Below are 25,193 nucleotides of genomic sequence, written 5' to 3'. Positions count from 1 at the left end.
ATTAATTTTGGAACAAGATTTCAATGGGACTTAGTATGCCCACCTGTATGTCTTCTGAGAAATGCCGGCTCTCATTCACCTGGGCTTGCTCCCATAGGAGCATAACGTTACAGCTTCTGGATACATAATAATCTGAATTACTGAAATTACGGATGGGGTATGTATTTGTTTCATCTCACCATTAAGTGAATTCACACAACAGTCATAATGCTGGGTGCAGCTATGTACCCCCAAATCATCAGCCTAAAGGTTTTCATGATATATCCATTTTTAACTCTGAAAGCTTTTTTTTTCTTGTCCATTTTACATGTTAAATTCTGCATACGCTGTGAAACTCTTAGAAAAACCGAATAACTCAAAGCGTTTGTTTTCTGTTCACAGCCCAACAGTAGTTAGATCAGATTAGAATTCTTCATCACTCCTGCTTTATCCTAAAGAAAGAAATCAAAGACTCTTTGGGGGGAAAAAACTTAAATTATTTGAGCTGGACTGGAATTTCATATAATCTATCTGGGAATGAACCTTGCTGAATTCAGATGGATTTAGTTCCCATACAGAATTGCACTATAATTTATAGGAAACACTTTTTCCTATCATTTCACAGGAGGGGGGGGGTAGGAGCTGCAATCTGTCCCCAATAACCGGCGTGCTTTTCTCCACGAGCTTGGGCAGACACGCAAAACAATAATAACCACAACACCTATCTACTACTATTAACGGCGCAGTTCGGCTGACAGCCCCCTCCCTCCAATCGCAGCCCCGTTCCCTTGTCCAGGATGGACCTCCTCCTCCGCCCCGCCTCCTCCCACCACTCGCCCCCCCCCGCGACAGAGACTCCCCTTCTTCCTTAGACGAGCATCTTCCAAGTCCAGGCTCGCTCGCCTCACCCGAAGGCGACCCCCGCCTCTTATGGCCAGCCTCCTCCCCGGAATCCAGCCGTGCGTCCTGGGCCACCGCAGACTTCCTCGGTGCTCGGAGGGGGAATGCCGGACTGTCCGGACAGCGGGGCCAAAGGCCCCCCTCTCCCTTCGAAAATCTCATTTTCCATCCTCGACATCCTGGATCCGCAGAAATTCAACAGGAAAAGCCCTCCGGCGGCTGGGGGACAGGAGAACGAGCCACTGGCGCGGGAAGACCGAGGGAAAAGTTTGGGAAGAGTTGAACTGGAATCCGAGCGCCGAAAGAGCAAGGTCGAGGCTTCGCAGGGTAGGTGCCGCGTTCCTCTGTTTCAATGAGATCCCTGGTTCCTCTCCTTTCCCTCTCCCTTTTCTTTCCCTTTCCCTTTTCCTCCCATTTCCTTTTTTCCCTTCCCTTTCCCTTTCCCTTTCCCCTTTCCCTTCCCATTCTCCTTCCCTTTTCCCTTTCCCCTTCCCTTCCCCCTCCCCTCCCCTTTCCATTCCCCTTCCCTTTTCCCCTCTCCGTTCCCTTTTCTTTCCCTTTCCCCTTCCCTTCCCCACTTCCCTTTCCCACTTCCCCTCCCCTTCCCCCTCCCCTCCCCTTTCCCGTTTCCTTTTCCTTTTCCCTTCCCATTCCCCTTCCCTTTTCCCTTCCCTTTCCCCTCCCCCCTTTCCATTCCTCTTCCCTTTCCCCTTCCCCCTTCCCTTCCCCTTTCCCTTTTCCCTTCCTTCTTCCCTTCCTTCTTCCCTTCTCTTTCCTTCCCGAGTTCTTTCGTCCGAGGCAAGCGTTAAACGGGGCTTCCAAAGATCCATTGATCATCCAAGGCCGACACCTTCCCAAGGCGCCATAGCAAAGCCACAGAGGCTGGCCAGAACCCCCCCACCCAGGGCGAAACCTTTCGTGGCCCAGAGGTGTTAAGGGACTGTCACCTGCCTCCCGCGATCGCTTCTCCCGTGATCGCTTCCTGACAACGGGACCCCACGATGGCGACTGCGGCCGCGGGAGCGGGTGGAGGGTGGGATGCGAGCCGGAGTCGTCTGCCAGAGATGCTGGAGGAGCGCAGGCAGCCGCCTCGTCCCTTCTCAGCCGGACTTTGGAACCTGCAAGGTCGCTTTGCGTATTCTGTGTTTTGGATTAGGCCGCCGCCTTCCCCCAATCCGGCACTCACGGACTCCAAACCCCATCTCCGCAGCCAGCAGGGCCGACTGGGGGGTGGGGGGGTGGGGGTGGGGTGGCGGTGGTGATAGGAACTGAAGTCCTAAGCCTAACCGGAGGCAGAAGCACTCCAGTGACCCACTTGCTATTTTCCGTAAGAAAATATGAGCGGGCGTTTGAATGAAGTTAAGAAAAGGTGGGGCGCGTGGTGAGAGAGAGAGAGAGAGAGAGAGAGAGAGAGAGAGAGAGAGAGAGAGAGGGAGGGAGAGGGAGGGAGGGGGAGGGAGGGAGGAAGGGAGAGAGAGAGAGAGAGAGAGAGAGAGAGAGAGAGAGAGAGAGAGAGAGAGAGAGAGAGAGAGAGGAAGCTGGTCGCAGGGATGATAAACGGGACAGCACGCCACGCGGTAATCCAGCAGGGGAGGCTTTTTGACAGCGCTGTGGATTTCCTTCCGACGAGCAGCGGCTAAACTTTCATGGGGGTCGGAAAATAATCCCCTGTAACAAATTAAATAAGAACCGGTCGATCTCAATGGCTCTTTTTTTTAATATAAAAGAAGCGCGTTTAAGTGTAAGTCGCCAGCTTAGCTTTAACTGAAAGGAGATCCCGTGATTCAAGTTGGCGTGGAAAATCAGCTCCACTCGGAAGCTAGTTAAAGAAAAAGGCCTCCTTCTGCCCTGCTCCTCTTCGCCGCCCCCGACCGGCTCTAGCTCTACTTTGCTGAATCGGAGTGCTGCTAATAAGGGCTCTCGCCCCGCTTTGCGGAGCTCTCAGAGCCCTTTGCCGCATCTCGGGGAATTGAGGGCCTCGAACCGCGGTCTTCTTTAAGGGACCGCGGGAGAAGGGCGAGCAGCGAATCGGTTCGCGAAAGCTGAGACTCTCAGAGCACCCTCCGCCCCATGCCCGGGCTGGTAGGCAGAGGCGTCTCTCGGAGCCTGATTGGCATCGGGACGCGCTCGGCAAAGGACAAGCCAGATAATTGTTCCTGCGGTCTCCCCCCACGAGAGGATGCCTTCGCTCCCCCTTGATCGATATCCTATTACCGACTCCCGCATATCTCCTTCCCACAGCTTGCAGGTACCGACTTCAAATCTCTTTGCCGACCCGCTCTGATCCTCATATTGTTCGATTAAAACTTAACTTTAATAGATGACATGTATCGATCCGCCCCTTCACAAATCTGAAACTCTATTAGGTTGGGGTAGAAGAAGAAAAAGAGGGAAAAGAGGGAGGGGGGGGGGTGAGGAGCTAAGAGCCAGATTCGCCTCTTCTTGCAAAGAGGGAAAAAAACCCCGCAGCAATCCAACATCTTTACTCAGTTTTTAAAACCTTTTGAACAACCAATACTTAATGTTATAATACTTAACTGCGGCTTCTCCCAATTTTCTCCAATTAGATTTCTTATTTCTCTGATTTGAAAAAACGACCTAGAATTTCAGAAAGTTTGATGGGATCGTAAATTTACCTTAAAATTAGCATTCCTTTGGGTGCATTTGCCCCCTCCCTCTAAAAAAAAGGTTCTTTTAATTTCACACAATTAAGATTAGACTGATACAACTTGACTGAAATTAACAGCATATGGATTAAACCAGCCTTTCCTTCCCATAATATAAATAACTTGTGAAAAGTTTTGGGATTAAATGAATTGTGTGTATTTTATTTTCAAATTTTGGTCACATTGCAAGAGGATGTATGTGTGTGACAGAGAGAGAGAGAAAGGTTGGAGGGGGGACATGAGAGAGAGAGATGAGAGAAAGATGAGAGAGGGGGGGGAGAGAGAGAGATGAGAGAGATGAGGGAAAGAGATGAGAGAGAGAGTGGGAGGAGAGAGAGAGAGATGAGAGAAAGAGAGAGGGAAGAGAGAGAGATGAGAGGGGGGAGATGAAAGAGGGGGGAGATGTGGCAGGGAGAGAGAGAAGAGAGAGATGAGAGAAAGAGGAGAGAGAGAGGGAGGAGAGAGAGAGAAGAGAGAAAGAGGGTGGAGATGAGAGAAAGAGAGGAGAGAGAGAGAAAGAGAGAGTGAGATGGGGGATCAAACAAAGCTGGAAAGTGCATTACTTGAGTTCCTATGCGCCTTCCTTTTTCTAAATATGGGAACTGGCCAAATCTTGAGTTTACTCTGCATATACTTGGAAGCACTAATTTTGCTGAGCGTAATTAATATTGACTCTTCAGGTTAATGTCCTACTTCTTCTGGCATATGTTCCAGAATTTCTGAGCTCTAGAGAAGGACTCTGATCGGCTTCTAAAAATGTATTATAAATATATATTCATTTATGGTTTTTTTTTCAGTCTTGTTACTTATCCACTCATCTTTTTCTGCTTGTGTCTGATTCTATTATCTATATCACCTGTTCCACATAGTCTTTCAAAAAATATAATGAAGGAAAGACTCCCTATCGGAAGCATATTGAAATGCATGTATGCATGGACAAATTCAGCTTTCAGGCAGAGAGCAATAGTTAGGCAGGTCAGGTGCAACCAAGGACTCCATAATTTTCATCAATGCTGTTTTATGTTTTGTAGATGTAAACATTGATGGAGAAAGAGGAGAAAGTGATACAGCCACCCTGTGGAGACCTGCTTCTCTCCATTCCCTTGACTGCCCTCCCTCCTCTTCCTCCTCGGATCTGGATGAACCCAGCTCACCAAGATTGTCCAAACGGCGCCGAGTGGAGCCCAACTGTGCCAAGCCTCGGCGAGCCAGGACAGCCTTTACATACGAGCAGCTTGTGGCTCTGGAAAACAAGTTCAGGGCAACGCGATACCTGTCAGTGTGTGAACGCCTCAACCTAGCTCTGTCGCTCAGCCTGACAGAGACGCAGGTCAAAATCTGGTTTCAGAACCGAAGGACAAAATGGAAGAAACAAAATCCTGGAATTGATGGTCTGGTCCAACCAGGAAACAACAACGCTGTGACCCCAGCAGCGGGAAGTAGCAGTCCCAGCCCAGCTGGGCCTAGCTCCTTGGCCTACCAGACTTTCCCACCTTATGCCTCCGCCAATCTTCTCTTTCCAACAGCAGCTTCCCTTCCCTTGGTGGCTGCTGCTGCTGCAGCAGCAGCAGCAGGAGGAGGGGCCTTCCCTTCCTTCCTTCGCCCTGCTTATCTGACTCCATTTTATAACCCTCACCTCTAGAAGGATCAGACCAGCCTTCCTCAATTGGACAGCCTACTGGAATGACTGAGGATGATGGGAGTAGAGTTGATACAACTGGAAGGTCCCTTAGACGGGGGAACATCTACCACAAATTACGTTTTCTCTGCATCTTACCTAAGATCATCTCTTCTAATACACTAACTGGATAAGGCCACCATTACCTAGTTATAGGTGTTTTGAGTGTTGTGATGGGAAAACCCTAAGAGAGGGGCCCTCTAATCTCCCCTTCCCCACATTTTTTGAGAAAACACACAACTGTAGTTTAAATCTGTGAAATCCTTTTGGAAGTAGATTAACTTAATTCAGGAATATGGATGTGTTAAAAATGGAACCAGAGCTGCTGTACGGTACGGTATTTGGTATTTATATGACTGTTGATCAAGTATGAAAGAAGGCACAGATCCTGTGGATTTAATAGTCAACAAGGGTGTCCCATTCCAGTTCTCTTCCTGTAATTTAATGTCCTCTGATGCACTGAATCCAGGGAATGTCTGTTCCCACCTGTGTTAAATGTGCTAGCTAGATGCTAAAGCAGGCTGTTTTTTCCTAAGGGCCAATGCTGCATGACTTTGCTTTGCCTTTGAAGTCACTCCAAAAAGAAATACAGGATATGTGTAATTGTGGAATATGCAAAACGAAGATTGGAAATGAAGGCAATATTTTAATAAAATGTGTATTGTACTATATTCTCTTATATTTTAAAGCAGCTGTTCTCATGTGTTGGGAGAAAGGCAGTCTAAATCTCAAGAGGTGTGTAATTAAAATGAGTTAAAACCGGGTAACCCTCTACAGGTTAATTCACAAAATAAGTCTGGCTTTCAAACAACGCATTAATTTCTTTTTCACTGAAGTTTTCCAATTGCCTGAATTTGCACAGCATGCAAACAAGTCAACTTTATTTTTAAACTAATATGCTGTGTGAACACAGCCTTATAATCTAGGAACTTTGCAGTCTGCCTTGTTAAGTGACTGTATTTACACACTGCACTAAGTGAAAATGTTTTTAATTTGGTTTGGCCTGATTATCACTTATGATCACAACATTGTACTTAATAAGATATATTTTATACCTTAATGTGATATGCTTGCCCAACAAGTCAAATTAGATAAAAATCATGGCTTAGTGCAATGTATAAACCCAGTCATGGTGACAACTAAGTATTCTAATGTAACTATCTGAGAATACTAAGGGTTTGTTCTTATAATTTCCAGTGCTAATTTGCTTGCATATTGTGCAAAGCAAGGATTGCTTTAACAATAAAGTATTGAATAAGGCAACTGACTGAGTTTGTGCAAGTTCTAGTAAAGCGTGGTTTGCAAATCACAATGTCAGAGTTAAACCAAAGCCAGACATACTGTGGATAATTTAATGTAGGGATTCACAAACTGGCATATGGTCACAGGAGATAGCAAGCACCTTTGAGGGGAATCACATTTTTTTGAGTATGTGTAGGCATGCAAACTGGAGCACCGTCAAAACTCGTTTCAACGTTGTTGGGCCAAACTGGATTACAAAGCTCAAGAGTGGGTTTTGACTACTGCTTTCTCCAAGATCACACAAAGGGTCTTTCTTCACTGCATCAGCCTGGAGCAGGAGACATACCGTATATCACACTTCTGTCTGATTTAGCTGACTGGGAGAAGCAGTAGAAATGCTGCCAGCATCAGAAGACAGGCCTGGGGATAAACTAATACCAGAGGGGACCTGTTTTCTCTTTGCAACTGCTACCCAGATTTTTAGACTAGCCTTTGGGTCACCCATATGTTGCTTGAGCCAAGCTTTTGGCAATAAAATCTAGTCATCCTCAAAACGAATGAGAAGAAAATGCCCTTGTTCAATTCTCCAAACTCACGAAAAGGTCTTACATGGGCAGAGTTGGAATTATTGGGGTGAGATGACCGGAACCAAAATCATTTATCATCTTTTCTGGACTGAGTGCTGCGTACAGAAGTCTGATGACAGCCCGCTTGGTGCTCACATGCACCTCTGCATCTCGGTGGGAGGAATTTGGGAAAGATTTGCCATTTGTGGAAATGCACCTTTTACAAGCGGCGATCCAGCAGAATTACAACATGCTTCTAACTTTTCTTTTTTTCATTTATGCCCCATTGGTTGTCTGGGGACTTCCTTTTCAGGATAGGGTCTAAGGCAGGGGTGTCAAATTCGATTTCATTGAGGGCTGCATCAGGGTTGTGTTTCACCCCGGAGGAGGGGCTGGGTGGGCATGGCCAGCTTGATGTCACTTGTATCAGGGGCACCTGTGGTGCTGTGCCAGCGAAAACAGGCTCCCAATCTCTGTTTTCGGCTGGGACGGCCTCCTGCAGCCCTCAGTCAGTGAAAATGGATGCGGCCCTCCTGAGCACTGTTTTCACTGGCAGAGAGTTGCAGGAGGCCGTTCCAGCCAAAACAGGAGATTGGGAGCCCATTTTCGCCAGCAGAGGGCACTGCGGACCAGTCCTTCGCTGTTTCCAGGGTAGCCTCTCAGGCCAGATCTAAGCACCTGCGGGCCGGATCCAGCCTGTGGGTCTTGAGTTTGACACCCCTGGTCTAAGAGATGTTTACAACTTAAAAAGTAATTGAATTTCTCCTATGTGTTGTTTTATTAGAGGCTGACGTTGTTATTGACAGCAGCAGACACATGGTAGGGCCAGGCAAAATGAAGGCAAGAGGAAGAAGATGTTTCTTCCAAAGGTCAGAGAGGCATTGGCATAGCAGACATCCAAATGTTTCCCTCTGATTAGATAAAATAATTGAGCTCATCTCAGGTTTTGGACACCTTATTTTAAGAAGGATTGGAACGAAGTGGCACATGGCTGCCCACACAAAGTTTGACAGCTGTTGTTCCTTCTTTACAGTACTGTATTCCTATATTGGCTTCACAAACCAGTAGCCAGTTTGCTCAAGAAATAAAGCCTCCTCAAGTTTGGAGAGAGATTGAACCCACAGCTATCCCTCAATATCATCCCGCAACCACAACATATTATTTATTACTTAGTCCTTAGCATATTCATTTACAAATTGACGGTCTATCTAACATAGGCAAAGCCAGCCATAGGATGAGTGGATCAACGGGGGAGGCAATGTTGAAATTCTCTATCATCTTCTACACGGTTAAGAGGAATCCCACACCAATCTTGATAAAGTCAAGACAGAAGCTGGGAATGAAGGCACACATCTTTTTATGGGCTTTATGTATACTAAGAATATAAAAAAGGAGCAAGGCTCACATGATCAAATCTGCAATCTTCACTTTTTTGTTGCTATAAATCCCCCCCCCCGTTTTCTCTGTCTCTCTGTCTGTCAGTCTCTCTTTCTCTCTCTCTCTCTCACACACACAGATACGCACACACAAATACACACGCACACACAAATACACAAATACACCCTTCCTTCCTTCCTTCCTTCCTTCCTTCCTTCCTTCCTTCCTTCCTTCCTTCCTTCCTTCCTTCCTTCCTTCCTTCCTTCTTTCTTTTCTTTTCTTTTCTTTTCTTTCTTTACCAATCAAGGATAAGATTTCATGGGTCTGATATATTGAATCCATGATGAACTGTGCCATCATCTATCAGTTAGTCTTCAGGCATATGTTAATGTTATACTGCCAAAGATTTGCCGCCTTCACTGTGATAGATTTTGTGTGTGTGTTATAACTGGAAACCGAATGATTTGAGCCTTTTAAAAGCAATCCATGCCCTCTAGTGGACAGTCCAATAATGCATTCACATTTTAATTCAATAAATTGCTGAACCTAGGTTGCCTATGATATTTCTTTTTTTAACCAAAACCTTTTGATCAGGAGAAGAGATGATCAGATTAAAATTTATTCAAGCAGGTATATTAACTTTTTTTGACTGTCTATTCATTTGCGAATATTTCAAAATATAAATGAGAAATGTGTGGCATCTGAAAAAGCTAACACGTTTAAGATGCCGGGGGATACTCACTAGAACTTTACCACACTTTACTACTGATTTGGAAGTTTTTCCTGTGCAACAGAAGCATGGTGGTTTTAGATGTGATACCAGATTATGGGAAGCACTGCCCAACAATACCTCTCAAGCATAAAGCTGACTGGGGTGACTATTTTTGACTTGGCTTACTTCGCAGGATTGTTATGAGGTTACAATGGACAGGAAAGAGTTTTGCATATCCACTGAAGCACCTTGCAAAGAAGACAGGATAGAAGCATAGTAAATATGTACAATAAACAAATTTTATTTAAATTTGAAGTTTTATTTCTCTTCCGATGTTTTGTAAGGATTTTGCCCTTTTCCAGAGAGAACATACATTCTCAACGCAACCTCAGTTTTATTTGTCCTATTCTGAAGATTTTATGAGACCATGAGAAATCCACTTATACTCACTTAATCCACTTACATTGGGTACAATGGGAAAAAAGCATTGTATCAGAATGTCTACTGAGACAACCTCATCTCTTTTCTTACAATTTTAGGACATGAAGTTTAGAAGAGTATTGTCTTGCAAAAAGGAAGTTCTATGCCAGAACCAGAAAAGATTTCAAATTCTATATACTTTGCTTTCTATAAACATGTTAACTTAACCACAAAGCTGATTTAATATGTTAGCTTTTTCTGGCCTATGTTGCCTACTATTGACACAAAATTATAGTTCTGTAGGGAAAATTGCATAGAAGTTACATGCATTGAATTTGTTTATGTCTGTTTTCCAATGGGACTCACAATCTGACTTAGCTTTATATAGGCCCATATAAAGGATAGAAACCTACAGAGAATATATGAGAAACTTTTCTTTTATGGGATGGGTATAAGAACATAGACAATTGTAAACCTCAGTGTAAATCTAGCATCCTTTTCTTTGTTTCTTTACAGCAAGAAAAACACAGAGAACGTTGATGGAAGCCCTTGGTTTTGGTTTAGGGAAAAATAAATATTTTCTGTTCTAGGGGTAATTACAGAAAATCCTGGCAAGGAGGTAAGAGTTACAAGAAGAACTCAGGAAACCCAGAGAGCTGGAACAGAAATAGCAGCCATGGAGACTAACTAGTGAGCAGAGAGGAAGAGCAGCCTACACTTCCTAGCAGTCCTCAAATATACCTCCACTCGTTTTCTCACTTGACCTCACCTCCAAGATAATGGTAACAACATGTTATTATTGTTGTACCCTTTACTGCTGTAGTGCAGCAGGGGTGGGGAAAAGTGCTATTTTTATTTCTACATCTTAAGTAGCATAAGACTCTGTAAATCACGAGATGGGGGTGAGTTAAGGCCATTGTTATGTAATCATGAGGGAAAAAGTGCTGACAGGATATTATGTTGCTCTGTAAACTTTAGGTGAGGAGGGACCTTTGACAAATTAACATTCTATCCTGAAGAAAGTCTTATATCTAAGGTGCTCCCGAATGGATCTGTGCTAAGTCTACCACTCAAAAGGTATCTTGTCGCCCTTCTCTTTCTCCTGCCTGAGCAATTTTCTTTTCTCGTTTTAAAAAAAGTGGGAAGAAGCAGAAATAGGGAATATGAGAAGGATGTGTCTAACTCTCTAACTCATCCGACTACCCAAATTTCACCAATGAACTGCATAATTGTCTCGTATGGGAAGATTCCTAGTTATTATTGACTCTTTCTTGGAGCTGCTATTTCTTTAGCTAACTGTTACATTCTCATACTTTAGAACAGGGCTGTCAAACTCCCAGTCCCGGGAGTGAAGGGGAGGGGGGAAATCCCGATATGTCACATGATGCTGCCGTGACGCCATGAATTTGACACTTCTGCTTTAGAAAAATGTTTTCCCAAATGCTCAGAAATAGTTTATTTAATCTAATTGAATACACCCACATATCTGGCTGAGTTTTCAACGTGGCTTCAAAGAAGACTAGACAATTTCCTGGAGAACTGATCTTATCAATTGCTATTACCTTGATGGGTGGGTGCTGCCGCCAGGCCTGGGGCAAGCCACCAATGTGTATGCACAAGAGAAAAGGACTGCTTTGATCTCTTGCTTGTAAACTTCCTAGATGGTAGCGTTCAGGTTGATCTTTAAGAACTGGTTTTGCTGGCTCTACTGCTACTGTAAGTAACAGCTTCAGAACAGTTGGTCAACGTGTTAGACATTCTCTCAATGTAGAAATCCAGAAAATGTAACAATCAGGTCTAGTGAGCTGGTGTTTTCTGGCTTCTACTACACCATTGTATGAAAGGCTGACTAGATGAGCCAGGCCTGATCTGGCACGACAGCTCTCATGTTCTCAGTATCTTAGGTCATAAATCATACTTTGCAATTCATAATAGCTGTGTACATATAACATATTAAGCCAAAATCAAACACATTGCATTATGGTTTGTATGAAACAGAGACCCCGTCTCATTGGCTGGTCAGATAACATGTGAAGGTGTTTATTTATTTATTAAATTTATAGGCCACCAATCTTATTTTAAGGTAACTTGTCTTGATTCATTAACCATGACAGGCATATCATGTGTCAACCTACTTATACTTTGAAATCGTATTATTAATAGAGACAGAATGTTTTTCAAAAAATATTTTTCAAAAAACATTTTTTGAAAATTTGTCGCCATCTTTATTTTTCCCGATTTCTTTCTTATGTTAAATAACTCAACCTGAGCCTTTCCTGAACAAAAAATTTATTCTGTCTTTCCATTCTGTCTTTTTATTAAGTTATTCATACTTAAAGCACCATTGTCTTACTGCCTATTCTCCAGAATCTTAAAATACTAACATGACAAGTAACAGTGAATTTTGTAGCTCTTGCAATCCATTCTGGTATCCAAATCTGATAGATCTGGTATCTATCTGGTATCCAATCCAATAGATAGTTGAGGTGTAGAATACCAATGGGAACAGTGTATCAGCATATTATGCCGCAATTGATGGCTAGTTACGTGAGCTGTCTTGCGTTGACTTTTAGTGTTATTTTCCATAGCTCCCATTGAGTTCTCCAAGAAAGTTCTTAGTGTTCTATTGATTTTGTATAGCTTCGGGCATTCACAGGTCCATGTATATAGCACTGAGCCGTAGGATTTCCTGTACTCAATCCAGGCTGTGCTCAGATTGCTTTGCTTAGATCTTGAGTCATAGGTGACTGCTCTATCTATGACCAAGTGAGGTTTTGATCTATTCCCAATGTCCTTCTGCGCTGTACTCATGTACTGGCTCATATGGTCCTGTACAGAGGGTGGGTCCAGTTCTGCTGAATCAGTAGCAGTATGGCAGCCTGGATCGCTGGAACCAATAGCCACCCAGGTCTGCCACGCCCCCGAACCGGTTCTCCGGTCACCGCCATCTCCACCATCTTGTTTTTGAGTTTTGCACATGCAGAGAACAATTTTAATTGAACTGTGCATGTGTGTCGCGCACGAGCGAACTGGCAATAAAGCTGGCCAGAACCAACCCCTGGTCCTGTAGCTTGGTGGTTTTAATGCCATGATAGAACTTTCCATGTTGTGGGGACCAGCTTATTGGTGAATAGTTGACTGTTGCTGTTCCCTTGTGGGGGTCTTTCAGGATCAGCTATTCTTTCTTTTGTTAGGACAGTGATATATGCTTTTGAAGATAAGTATAAGCATCCTGTTCAATTAATGAAAAACATGGCAATATCAACCTTTTAAAAAAGCTATTTTACTAAGGAAAATTAAGTTTGGTTATGCACTTGCCCTCTATGTTTAGACTTTAAAACATTTTATAACCAAGAGAATTAAGCCTTTTTGTCGAAAGACAATGAACTTCACTTTGTTTACCAAATCCTGTATTGTGTGTGTAGCAATTAAAACTAGAGTCAATTTCATCGATTTAATTTTAATTTAACTCCCATTTCTTTTCAATGTAATTCTATTAACAATAAAACGTAGTATGTTTTGATTGACATTTCAAAGAAATGTCATTTTCTTAATTGAAATGTGTCTCTTTAATGTTTTAAGGATTTAATTTCATTGCCTTCAATTTAATATAATTCAGTTTAGACTAAATGGAATTTTTGATGTCCCTAATTTACATCCTCATGTTCAGTATGTATCTAAGGCTCACATGCTTATACGGTAGGGAGGAGGAGCAGTAATGGAAAGCAATTCTAGCTGCTTTGAAAAGAATCCTTTATTATTATTTGGAATCCAGCTTTAGTGTTTTTTTAAAAAAAAACCTGCCAAGATGAAGAATATTTGGAAATTTGGCAATGTTGTGTCAAATAATAGAAATGGAGGCAAGTTCTCTTACCACTTCAGTGATAGTTGGGGAATGTGCACATCTCAGTTATTTTTGTGCCATAATGGTTAGAGAAAATATGACCCCTTCTGATGAACAAGGAATATTTTCTTTTTTGCCTATCATGTCTCCCGCCCCTCCATCCCCCCCCCCCCGGTGAACAAAATGCTTATAGAAAAAGAGATAATGTACTTTTACAATTGTCCACGACACTTGAGAAATTAAACTTTCTGGTTTGGGCTATAAGATTCCACAACTGCTTCAGGTTTATTCTACATTGACTGTTCTGCACTGCTTTTGGATTGATTTCTATAAATCCAGAGGCAAAACGTCTCAAGGGTAGCTGTAAATCCTTGTGCGAACAGAGGATGACTTCGTGATGGACTAGAACAGGAGCCGCTGCAATTGTTTTTTGCAAAATAGCTTATTTATTTGGAAGACTTTGATGTATTTATTAATCAAAATTATATTCCACTGCAGAGACAAAGACTCTTGGCTCAGAAAAATAAACAAACCCAACAACAGTACATAAAAACAAATACCATTACATACTCAAACAAAACAGAAAGACCTCCAGAAAAAGCTTTGCCCAACTTTTTCCATAAGGTAGATAATGTTGGAGACAAATAAACTTTCAGTGGACAGCCATCACTGAAAAACCACATTTGTGGACTTAATCCCAACACCCTGAACCTCCTAGAAATGGAGAACAATTAGCTGCTTCTCCCACCAAGGGATTGGATTGATTCTAGTGAAGAGACTATGTAGGTCCTCACTTAATGTCTATTGTTACCTCACAGATGAACCCCATTGATTTCTTGTGTTCTGCTGTTGATAGCAGTGAAGTCATCTCTTTAACCATCTACTTTTGGCTTATTTGATGATGTTATCAGAGAAGACTTTAGCACAGAGTTTCAGTGTCCCATCTCAGATATGAGTATGGCAGTGGTGGGATTCAATTTTTTTTACTACCGGCTCTGTGGGTGTGGCTTGGTGGGTGTAGCATGGCTTGGCGGGCATGGCAGGGAAGGTTACTGCAAAATCCCCATTTCCTCCCCACTCTAGGGGAAGGATACTGTAAAATCTCCATTTCCTCCCAATCAGCTGGGACTCACAGAGAATAGATGGGGATGGGTCCAGTCAGGTGGTATTTACTGGTTCTCTGAACTACTCAAAATTTCCGCTACCAGTTCTCCAGAACTGGTCAGAATCTGCTGAATACCACCACTGCAGTATGGGAATGAGTAAGGGGACCCTGAAACAGAGCTGGAGTTATTTATTATAATACAAAGAATGCTATCCAGAGTTTCTAATGCCACATATGTTTGTGCTTTACTTTTTAGAATCCAGTTTATTGTATTCTGTTTGAAAGTGTCCAGGCTTGAACAATACAATACAATACAATACAATACAATACAATACAATACAATACAATACAATACAATACAATACAATACAATACAATAGCAGAGTTGGAGGCCTTCTAGTCCAACCCCCTGCCTAGGCAGGAAACCCTATACCATTTCAGACCAATGGCTATCCAACATCTTCTTAAAGACTTCCAGTGTTGGGGCATTCACAACTTCTGGAGGCAAGCTGTTCCACTGATTAATTGTTCTAACTGTCAGGAAGTTTCTCCTCAGTTCTAAGTTGCTTCTCTCCTTGATTAGTTTCCACCCATTGCTTCTTGTTCTACCCTCAGGTGCCTTGGAAAATAGTTTGACTCCCTCTTCTTTGTGGCAACCCCTGAGATATTGGAACACTGCTATCGTGTCTCCCCTAGTCCTTCTTTCTATTAGACTAGACATATCCAGTTACTGCAACCATTCTTCGTAGGTTTTAGTCTCCAGTCCCCTAATCATCTTTGTTGCTCTTCTCTGCACTCTTTCTAGAGTCTCCACATCTTTTCTACATCGTGGTGACCAAAACTGAATGCAGTATTCCAAGTGTGGCCTTACCAAGGCATTATAAAGTGGTATTAACACTTCACATGATCTTGATTCTATCCCTCTGTTGATGCAGCCTAGAACTGTGTTGGCTTTTTTGGCAGCTGCTGCACACTGCTGGCTCATATTTAAATGGTTGTCCACTAGGACTCCAAGATCCCTTTCACAGTTACTACTGTTGAGCAAGGTACCACCTACTGTATACTGTACCTCAGTGACGTGCGGTGAGGTTTATGACTGGTGAGGCACTGACACAGTGCTGAGTTTCAAATATTTTTAGACTTGTGGACTTCAACTCCCAGAATTCCACAGCCAGGCATGCTCAGTTCCAATTTAAAGCGACAGCATTTGTTTTTCTCCTTTGCTCCGTCTTTCTTTTTCTTTTTCTTCTCCTTCCCCTCCTTCCTCCCTCTCTCCCTTCCTCCCCCTCTCTCAAACACACACACACACACACACACACACACACACACAAAGTTGGATTGGACTATCTCTCCTACCCCTTCCCTCTCTCACTCACTCTCAAACAACCCCCCTCACACACACAAAAGTTGGATTGGATATCTTTTCCAGTGGCTTGAAAGCAGCTCCTCTGCCATCCCCCCCCCCATTCCCCTGCTACCTTTCCCAAACACCTCCACCATTGCAAATGCAGCTTGCTGTCTGGGTGGGAAATGCCTGGAACACAATAAAGCCCACCCACCACCTCCTGCTGGCAGGCTGGGGTGAGAGGAGAGGCAGAGAAGCCGGAGGGGAGCCGAGCCTTCCAAAAGAAAGAGGCTGGGGGGAAGTGTGTGTACTACAGCATGGCTCTTTGCCTGGCTTCCTGCCTCCTCCTGTGGTCTCCTCAGTGCTCGCTTGTGCTCTCCCTCCCCAAGTGTAGTTTGATTGCAGGTGGAGCCACGTTGCCTTTTCAAACTTGTAATCAGTGAAGCTGGGCTAGATTTTTATATAGTTTTATCCAGCTGTGTGTGTGTGAGAGAGAAATGAATGGGGGCCTGGGGAGGAAGTCACTACACTTGGGGAGGGAGAGCACCAGTGAGGTTAAGCAGAGTCATCCACGACGAGGCAGCAACTAGCTCAGCTTTTTCCTTTTACTTTTTTTTTCATGATGAGAGTGGTGAGGCTGTGCCTCACTTGCCTCACCTGACTGCACGTCACTGCTGTACCTGTGCATTTCGTTTTTGTTGCCTAAATGTAGAACCTTACTCTTTTCACCATTGAATTTCATTTTATTAGATAGTGCCCAATGTTCAAGTTTGTCAAGATCCTTCTGTATCTTAAGCCTGACTTCTGGAGTGTTGGCTATTCCTGCCAGCTTTGTGTCATCTGCAAATTTGATGAGTTCCCCCATTTATTCCCTCATCCAAATCATTGATGAAGATGTTGAAGAGTACTGGGCCTAAAACAGAGCCTTGGGGTACTCCACTGCATACCTCCCTCCATGTAGATGCAGTTCCATGAAGATATGCTCTATGTTTAAATAAACAGATAAGATAACATAACTAAGTGTATAGCTAACAACGAGCCAGACCTCAGATACCAGGGTTAGTTTCTGTGTCCCATTTACAAAAGCAACATCCTATTGATGTCAGTGTGATTATGTCTATGGAGCTATGTCGCAAACACTATTTGACAGCTTTTGTACAAGAATGTCTGAACATTAACCAAAAGTCAATTTACTTACATGCAGTTGAATGGTCATGATAGGACAGAGTTAAAAATACTGGTCAATACTTTGTAGGCTTGTGCAACTGATGCATGAATTAATTTTTTTTTGCATTTTTATTTCAGTAACTGTTACCACAAAGCAGCTGTAATTTATTAAGGACAGCCATACATACAAGGAGTCTTTTTTCCTACTTGGTTTGTAGTATCCAGACATAATTTCTGCAACCTAGTAATTGTTTTTATGGTACTAATACTCTAAATTTCGTCCATCAATAGCCATGTTTACTCATGCACATGCAGTCTGCTGCTTACTTCCCTATATTTAATATTAATTTGTGATGGAAAATCAATGTAATACTTAAAAAAAAAAGATCTGTCTTCAAAACAGCTCAAGCATAATCTCATTCTGTCCCACAGCCCTCACATTCACCAAACCTAGAATCTTCTAAAATATTAGGCTTTTTCTGTCAATAAAAATAACAATAGGAAGGTGTGGAGAGAGGGATGTTTATTAAGAACAGAGCAGGACAGTGAAAGAATTATGTCTCCCTCTCCTTGTTCTGTCCAAGATCTAATGATACTCTAGTAGTCCAGGCTATTAATTATATTCTTAAAACCGACCATGTGATTTACACTGAAGTAAGTCTGTTCCCATATACTTTACTATTAAATAATAATATAGAGAATTAATGTGCTATCATTCAAGCATAGGCACCCTCATTTTCCTCTTAAGCAAAGACAAATGCTTATGGACCATATGTGAGGGGTATTCAGAGATGGTATTCAGTTGGTTTGGACCAGTTCGCTCGAACCAGTAGCGTCGAACTGCGGCCCGCCCCCGTCTCCCGCCCCAGCGCCAAAACGTCCTATGTAACCTCGTTTTCGATGCTGTGTGCATGCATGTAGGGTGCGCCCACAAGCAAAGCGCATGTGTGGAAGGTCGCACACATGTGCTTTCACAGTGGTGAACTGGTGGTCAACCTAAGTGAATCCTACTGCCGGGATTAATCCTCACATATACTATTCAGCAAAGCACTTTCTCATGCACCAAGAACCTGGTTTCTTCTACCTTTTGAGGTTTAAAGGGAACACCTGAGCAGTAGTAATGGGGCAGGAACTCAGGGGTACCCATATTCTTATTTTGAATCAATGTAAACATCTTACTATGTATTTCCAAAGAGCTCTCTTATCGGTAATTCAAACAAGACTTTCTACATGACACGAAGAAAGAAATGGGAAGGGGGGGAAAACCGCCAAACTATCCTATTTAGATATTACTTTTTAAAGTTCAATTGTAATTGTTTAAAAGTTCAGACGAACTAAGGCCAGGTAGCATATCCCAATGGAACGTAAGTTTCAGTAGAACAAATAAATATACTGTAGATCTGGTCTCATTTACCGGTACTTCTCTTGGATTGGATTGGATTTATATGCCGCCCTTCTCCCAAGGACTCAAGGCGGTGTACAGCATTAAAAAACACATAGTACAAAAGTTAAAAGGAAATTAGAAACAGTCCAAAAAACAAACCCAATTTATATAACACTCACATTTTAAAAATTAAATAAAATTAACAGGCCAGAGATGGCTTAGATGGCTGGGAGACATCTTTTTGGCTTGAACACAGTACAGCATATGTCCCTTCAACTAGAGGAGAGGAAGGCATATTGGAGATCTCATTCCATGCTCTTGGATATATCAGAATGATATATGTGCACAATTATTTTGGTCTCTTTGAATATGCCCCATATGTTTGCTCAGAATTAAGCTTCACTACATTCAATGGTTTTATTATCAGATAATGGCCATAGGATTAAACCTAAATTGCAAAAAAGGCAGTGCTATTTAAAATTTCTTCATTAGTAATTATGCCAATATTTCAGAAACATATTTTTGTGGAGAATGTTTTCCTTAAGTGGCACCATTAATTACTGCTTTTTTGATGGCAAGATTTAGGCTCAATTTTTAAAGTAGAGATTCTATAATCAGAAAACTGCATTTCTTAGCTGTCAATATGTTATGCCACTGTTCCTCAGATATCCGGGTGTGAGTCCCTTGGTGTGAAATGGGGCCCAGGGAGGCAGTTGGGTTTGCTGATTGTATACTTGGCTCCTCGCTATACATCAGCGGCCCTGCCCGAGCTCCTCGAGCTGATCTCGGAGACGGCGGTTGAGATCCCCAGGCTTGTGGTTATGGGGGATTTCAACCTGCCGTCGACGGGAGCAGCGTCTGAGGTGGCTCGGGAATTCATGGCTTCCATGACAGCCATGGGCCTGACCCAGTTAATTCAGGGCCCCACACACGAAGGTGGCCACACATTGGACCTTGTTTTTGTATCTGAGCAGTGGACGAGTGATCTGGGTATAGGGGACTTTGTTGTTACACCCCTGTCATGGTCAGATCACTCATGTCTCCGGCTGGACTTCCCTGGCGCTACCCCCCACCGCGAGGAGGCGGGACCAGATGGTCCAAGCTGGTACCGCCCCAAGCACCTGATGGAGCCGGATAGGTTCCAGACGGAGCTTGGGCCATTACCTGTAGCCCTGACCCGCGCTCGGTCAGAGGACCTAGCGGCCGCCTGGAATAGGGCGGCGGCTGGGGCCTTGGACCGGGTTGCGCCTTTGCGACCTCTCCTGCGGCAGCGACCCACCCGGGCTCCTTGGTATACCGAGGAGCTGAGGGTGATGAAGCGCCATAGGAGACGTCTAGAGAGCAGGTGGAGGTCCTCACGCTCCGAATCTGATCGAACACAGGTAAGAGCCTACTTACGGACCTACCTTGTGGCATTAAGGGAGGCCAAATGTAGATATTGCGCTGCTCTTATTGCGTCCGCAGATAACCACCCTGCCGCCCTGTTTAGGGTGACCCGCTCCCTCTTGTCACAGAGGACACAGGGGGCACCCTTGCAGGGCAGAGCAGAGGAGTTTGGGGAATATTTGCAGGATAAAGTCGCTCAGATCTGGAGCGGATGGGCCCCCCTCAGTGGACCGGACGGGCCGCCAACAGCGAGTCTTGTGAGACCATCCTGGGAGGAGTTTGATTCTGTTGCCCCCGAGGATTTGGATAGGTTGCGTGGACGGCTGCGACCCACCACATGTTTAATGGACCCGTGTCCCTCCTGGTTGGTACTGGCATCTTGGGAGGTGACCCGAGGCTGGCTTCTGGGCCTGGTGAATGCCTCTTTGGGTGAGGGATCCTTACCAACCGCCTTGAAGGAGGCGGTGGTGAGGCCCTTACTTAAGAGGCCTTCACTCGACCCAATGGAGCTAGCTAACTATCGTCCAGTCTCCAACCTTCCGTTTCTAGCGAAGGTTGTTGAGAATGTGGTGGCGCAGCAGTTTCCACGACACCTTGACGAATCCGAGTATCTAGACTCACGCCAGTCCGGCTTCCGACCCGGGCACAGCACAGAGACAGCCTTGGTCGCGTTGGTTGATGATCTCTGGAGGGCCAGAGATAGAGGTTGTTCCTCTATCCTGGTCCTATTAGACCTCTCGGCGGCTTTTGATACCATCGACCATGGTATCCTATTGCGCCGGTTGGAGGGGATAGGAGTCAGAGGTACCGTTTTGCAGTGGTTCAGCTCCTACCTCTCCGACCGGAGGCAATGTGTGTTGACAGGGGGACAGAGGTCGACCCCGAGGCCACTCACTTGTGGAGTGCCACAGGGGTCGGTCCTCTCGCCTCTCCTGTTCAACACATATGTGAAGCCGCTGGGTGAGATCATCCGTGGTTTTGGGGTTGAGTATCACCTCTACGCTGATGATACTCAGCTGTATATTTCAACCCCAAACCACCCCAACGAGGCTGTCGAAGTGATGTCCCGGTGCTTGGAAGCCGTCGGGGTCTGGATGGGGGACAACAGACTTAAACTCAACCCCTCCAAGACCGAGTGGCTGTGGCTACCGGCACCTCGGTTCAGCCAGCTGATTCCATCGCTGGCCATAGGGGGCGAACAATTGCCCCCTGTGGAACGGGCGCGCAATTTGGGCGTCCTCCTTGATGCCCGGCTGTCAATGGATGACCATGTGGCAGCCGTGGTGAGGGGGGCGTTCCACCAGGTTCGCCTGGTGCGCCAATTGCGCCCCCTACTGGACCGGGATGCCCTACGCACGGTCACTCATGCGCTGGTGACGTCCCGCCTGGATTACTGCAACGCTCTCTACATGGGGCTGCCCTTGGGACGCGCCCGGAGACTGCAGTTAGTTCAGAACGCAGCCGCGCGGGCTGTGATGGGGAGTACGAGGTACTCCCACGTAACACCTCTCCTGCGCGAGCTGCACTGGCTACCTGTGGTTTTTCGGGTGCGTTTCAAGGTGCTGATTACCATCTTTAAAGCGCTCCATGGCACGGGACCTAGTTACTTGCGGGATCGCATCCTCCCACATACATCCCTGTGGCCAATTCGCTCACACAGGGAGGGACTTCTCCTGGTGCCGTCTACTAGGCAATGCCAACGGGCGACACCAAGGAGTAGGGCCTTCTCTGTGATGGGCCCAACCCTCTGGAATGACCTCCCCCCGACATTAGAACCACTTCTGACCTCCGCTCCTTCCGGCAAAAATTGAAGACTCACCTGTTCCGATTAGCAGGCCTGGCATAATTACAACTGTCCCTCCTGGCAAATGTATTATTATCTGGTTATCTTAGGGGTTTTTTAATTTGTTGTGTCTGTTTTAGGAATTTAAAACTTATATTTATATTAGCTTTGTACAGTTCTTTTAATTGCATTTTAACCTCCTCCAAACTGTACATATTTAACTTTTTTACTGTATTTTGTGATATTCTCTATGGACTGTACACCGCCCCGAGTCCCTTCTGGGAGAGGGGGCGGTCTAGAAGCACCAAATATAAATATAAATAAATAAATAAATAAATAAATGTACACATCAGGAATACCTCTTAGATAATTCCTGAATTTCTAAATTTCTAAAATTGATATGTTTGTTTTTATTTATAATATTACTTTATTGTTGTGTTCCTGGGCATCTGTGGGTTATGTGTATGAATGTGAATTATATAAGTTTGAAGTCATCATTTGAAGTCATGATATACACTCCCAATTATATCCTGACACATGCAGTATCATTTTTGTTTTTACTAGATATCCATATCTGAGACTGATTTCTGATGATATATACATAAAAAACAAACATACCATATCATAAACCATTAGTTAAAATAAATTATTTATTTATTTGAGAGGTCCTTGGTGCTTTTTGAGCTTGGTTGGTTTCTTGCACAGGATTCATTACACAACTAGGTAACATCACCAGCATTTCCTCTGGAAAAGAAAAGGCTTGCTTCCTGGTCCTATTGCAGTACTGTTTCTACACCCAATCTCTGTAATATAGACTTAAAATAGAAAAACTAGTCAGGTTTTTCTTGCTCCCTTTCTTTCATATTGCCATGCTTTCTTCTCTTCCAGTGGCTGAGCTTTATGTGGTTATTATGATTACTGTAAGTATCTGAGTTCAGCCTTTTCCTGCAGCTAAGACACCCCTCATCCCTTGTGAGAAGTTATACTGTGATATTTTACCTTCCGAACATTTATAGGTTTGCTACAGGCTGTCAAGTATCAGTACTTTACAGTGGAAAGCTATCCTAAGGATTACAGAAATTTATTTAGATTTGTAGGAATCAGGCCAGATGTAGAAACGATCCCCTTTGAAAGGAAGATTAGGTTATGCTTGCACTGTATATTTGTACTTGCTTGGAAACAAATCCAATTAAACTCAATGGAAGTAATTTGCAACCCATTGTGTCCTCAAGGGGAGATTTACTTGAGATTTTTCACAGATCTTTCCAAAAGTATTTTTATGGTGGTGGTGAGATCTGAGGATATTTTATCAGCAAAGTTTCTGGTGTTGTAATTTATTTCTGAGCCATGAAACATAGCCAGGTTGGCAAAAACTAGGTAAGCAAATGCTAAGAAGTCAGTTAAGGTCAGGACTTCAAAAGGACAAAATGGACAAAATTAAAGAAGAGAGAGAGAGGTAGAAGGGACTATACAGTGCAACTGAGTGACAGAAAGTATGCATTAAGGAAACTGCTGCAAGGAAAAATTAGGAAAATAAAAGAAGTCTTTATGCACAAATAGGTCTCTCATAAAAACTTCTAGGTTATTACATGAATTGATCTTCCAGGTCTACATCACTGCGAGATGAAATATTAAGGCTAAGTACTTTACAAAACCTGCTAAAGCCAAATAAACCATATTGCTGCAACATATTGAGTGATGCCCTGGGGGATGTTATATGAGCATGGTTTACATACAGCGATAGGCATCTCTTTTGCCGTAACATATATATATATATGCACCAAAGACAAATTCCTTGTATGTCCAATCACATTTGGCTAATAAAGAATTCTATTCTATTCTATATAACATAAAAAAGTATACTTATAGGAATGACATTGTTAGTATTAATTCAACAGAGAACATTGGTGTATTCAGAAAAGAGGAAACAAAATATAAATCAGGAATTTTACAGTAGTCTCCAACAAAAACTACATATAATTTCAAAACATGACTAATTTTGTAAAGGAAAAGCTATACAACCTGTGTGTATTCCGATCTGTTAGGATTACAACTTGCTGTCAGTTTCACCTGAGAAACTGTTGACTTGGAACCCTCATATTTGGGAAACAAATTAGATAAAGAACTAATTAGTGAATATAATTTTCCCTCTACATTCCTTAATGACTACCTACTGTATTCAATTTATACCTTTGAGAGAGAGAAGAAGATGTCATCAAATTGTATTAATCTATGCACAGACTTTAACAAAATTTGCAGTATTATTAGAGGTGAATAATATATAAAAATTGCTCCAGAGAACATTTTTCAGGGAAGACAGCACAGGGAATATGGGATCAATGTAAGCTGTTGGCCTAGAAAGTAGGAGACCATGAGTTCTGGTCCTGCCTTAAGCACAGAAACCAGCTGAGATGTCTTTGGGCAAGTCCCTATCTGTTACACCAGTTTATCTCACAGCATTGTTGTTGTGGAGAAAATAGGAGATGGGAACATTTTGCAAAGTGCCTTAATTGTACAAATAAAAGCATGATATAAATCAAATTAATAGCTAAATAAATATCTGATGTAACCCACCTCAGAGTTGACATGGGGAAAATAGTAGGCAAGAGTTTTAGTTATTTTTGCTGCCTTGAATTAGGGTATATATAAAAAGGGTAGGATAAAAATCAAATAGTAGTCATAGGATATCTTTTTTTTTTAAAAAAAGGGTTGTACACCACCCAGAGTTACTGTCATGTGAAAGGGCTAGCTATACAAATCTAAATAAAATATTAAATTAATCTGTGCCAGAGAAAACAGGCTAACCATTAGACAATGGCAAACAGCAGTGGCAAACACTCCTGCCCTCTAGTGATGCTTTGGAGTTTTACAGTCCAGATCTGGAAGAACCACTTGAACAGTTTAGGTAATATTGCAGTTCTCTTAAGACAGAATGGATTGTGGGCACATCCACATCTTTTGGAGGGACTAAATTTCGAATGAATGGCTTAGTTCTTTCTTCACGCAGTATTTCCACACTTTAGAAGAACAGAATTGGAAGGGACCTTAGAGGTCTTCTACTCCAACCCCTTGCTGAAGCAGGAAACCCTATATCATTTCAGACAAAGGGTTGTCCAATCTCTTCTTAAAAACCTCCAGTGTTGGAGCACTCACAACTTCTGGGGGCAAGTCGTTCCACTGTTGGAACTGTCAGGAAATTTCTCTTTATTTCTAGATTGGTTCTCTCCTTGATTAATTTCCAACCATTGCTTCTTGCCTTGCTTTGGAGAATAAGTTAACACCCTCTTCTTTGTGGCAGCCCTTTAAATATTGTTAACACTGCTGTCATGTCACTTCTAGTCCTTCAGTTCTTCCCTTTCCAGATTCCTTTCTAATTTCAGAAAGGAAAGCCATGCCCCCACGGCAAAGCAACTCGAGCTAGTGATTACTTTACAGCGGGGAAAAGCGCCAGGGGTTCCAAACGGGAGGAGACCCTGCTAGCCTATCGAATATTCTCACCCAAGGTACGGTATTTTTTTTTTAAACTGGCACAAACTGATTGGTTAGGAGGGGAGTTAAGATCTAAAAAGGTCAAGGACAGCGGAGCCAGCCAATAGAAAACGGAAGCTAGGGGAGGCCGGCACCAAAGCCGCGCCGTGA

The 25,193-nt window shown here is 43.5% G+C and overlaps 1 protein-coding gene across 1 annotated transcript; it reads left to right on the top strand.

Moving 5' to 3' along the window:
- Nucleotides 1-983: 983 nt before the first annotated feature.
- NKX1-2 (NK1 homeobox 2) lies at nucleotides 984-5,746 on the top strand (the record flags this gene model as incomplete). The annotated part of the gene is made up of 2 exons (XM_081954075.1): nucleotides 984-1,206; nucleotides 4,577-5,746. 2 exons carry the CDS (start codon nucleotides 984-986, stop codon nucleotides 5,185-5,187), a joined length of 834 nt encoding a protein of 277 aa, XP_081810201.1. The 3' UTR covers nucleotides 5,188-5,746.
- Between the last annotated feature and the right edge of the window lie 19,447 nt (nucleotides 5,747-25,193).

This window comes from Natrix helvetica, assembly GCF_964273705.1.
Source record: "Natrix helvetica genome assembly, chromosome: 5".
Lineage (NCBI taxonomy): Eukaryota > Metazoa > Chordata > Lepidosauria > Squamata > Natricidae > Natrix > Natrix helvetica.
This window is presented reverse-complemented; position numbering and strand designations above follow the sequence as displayed.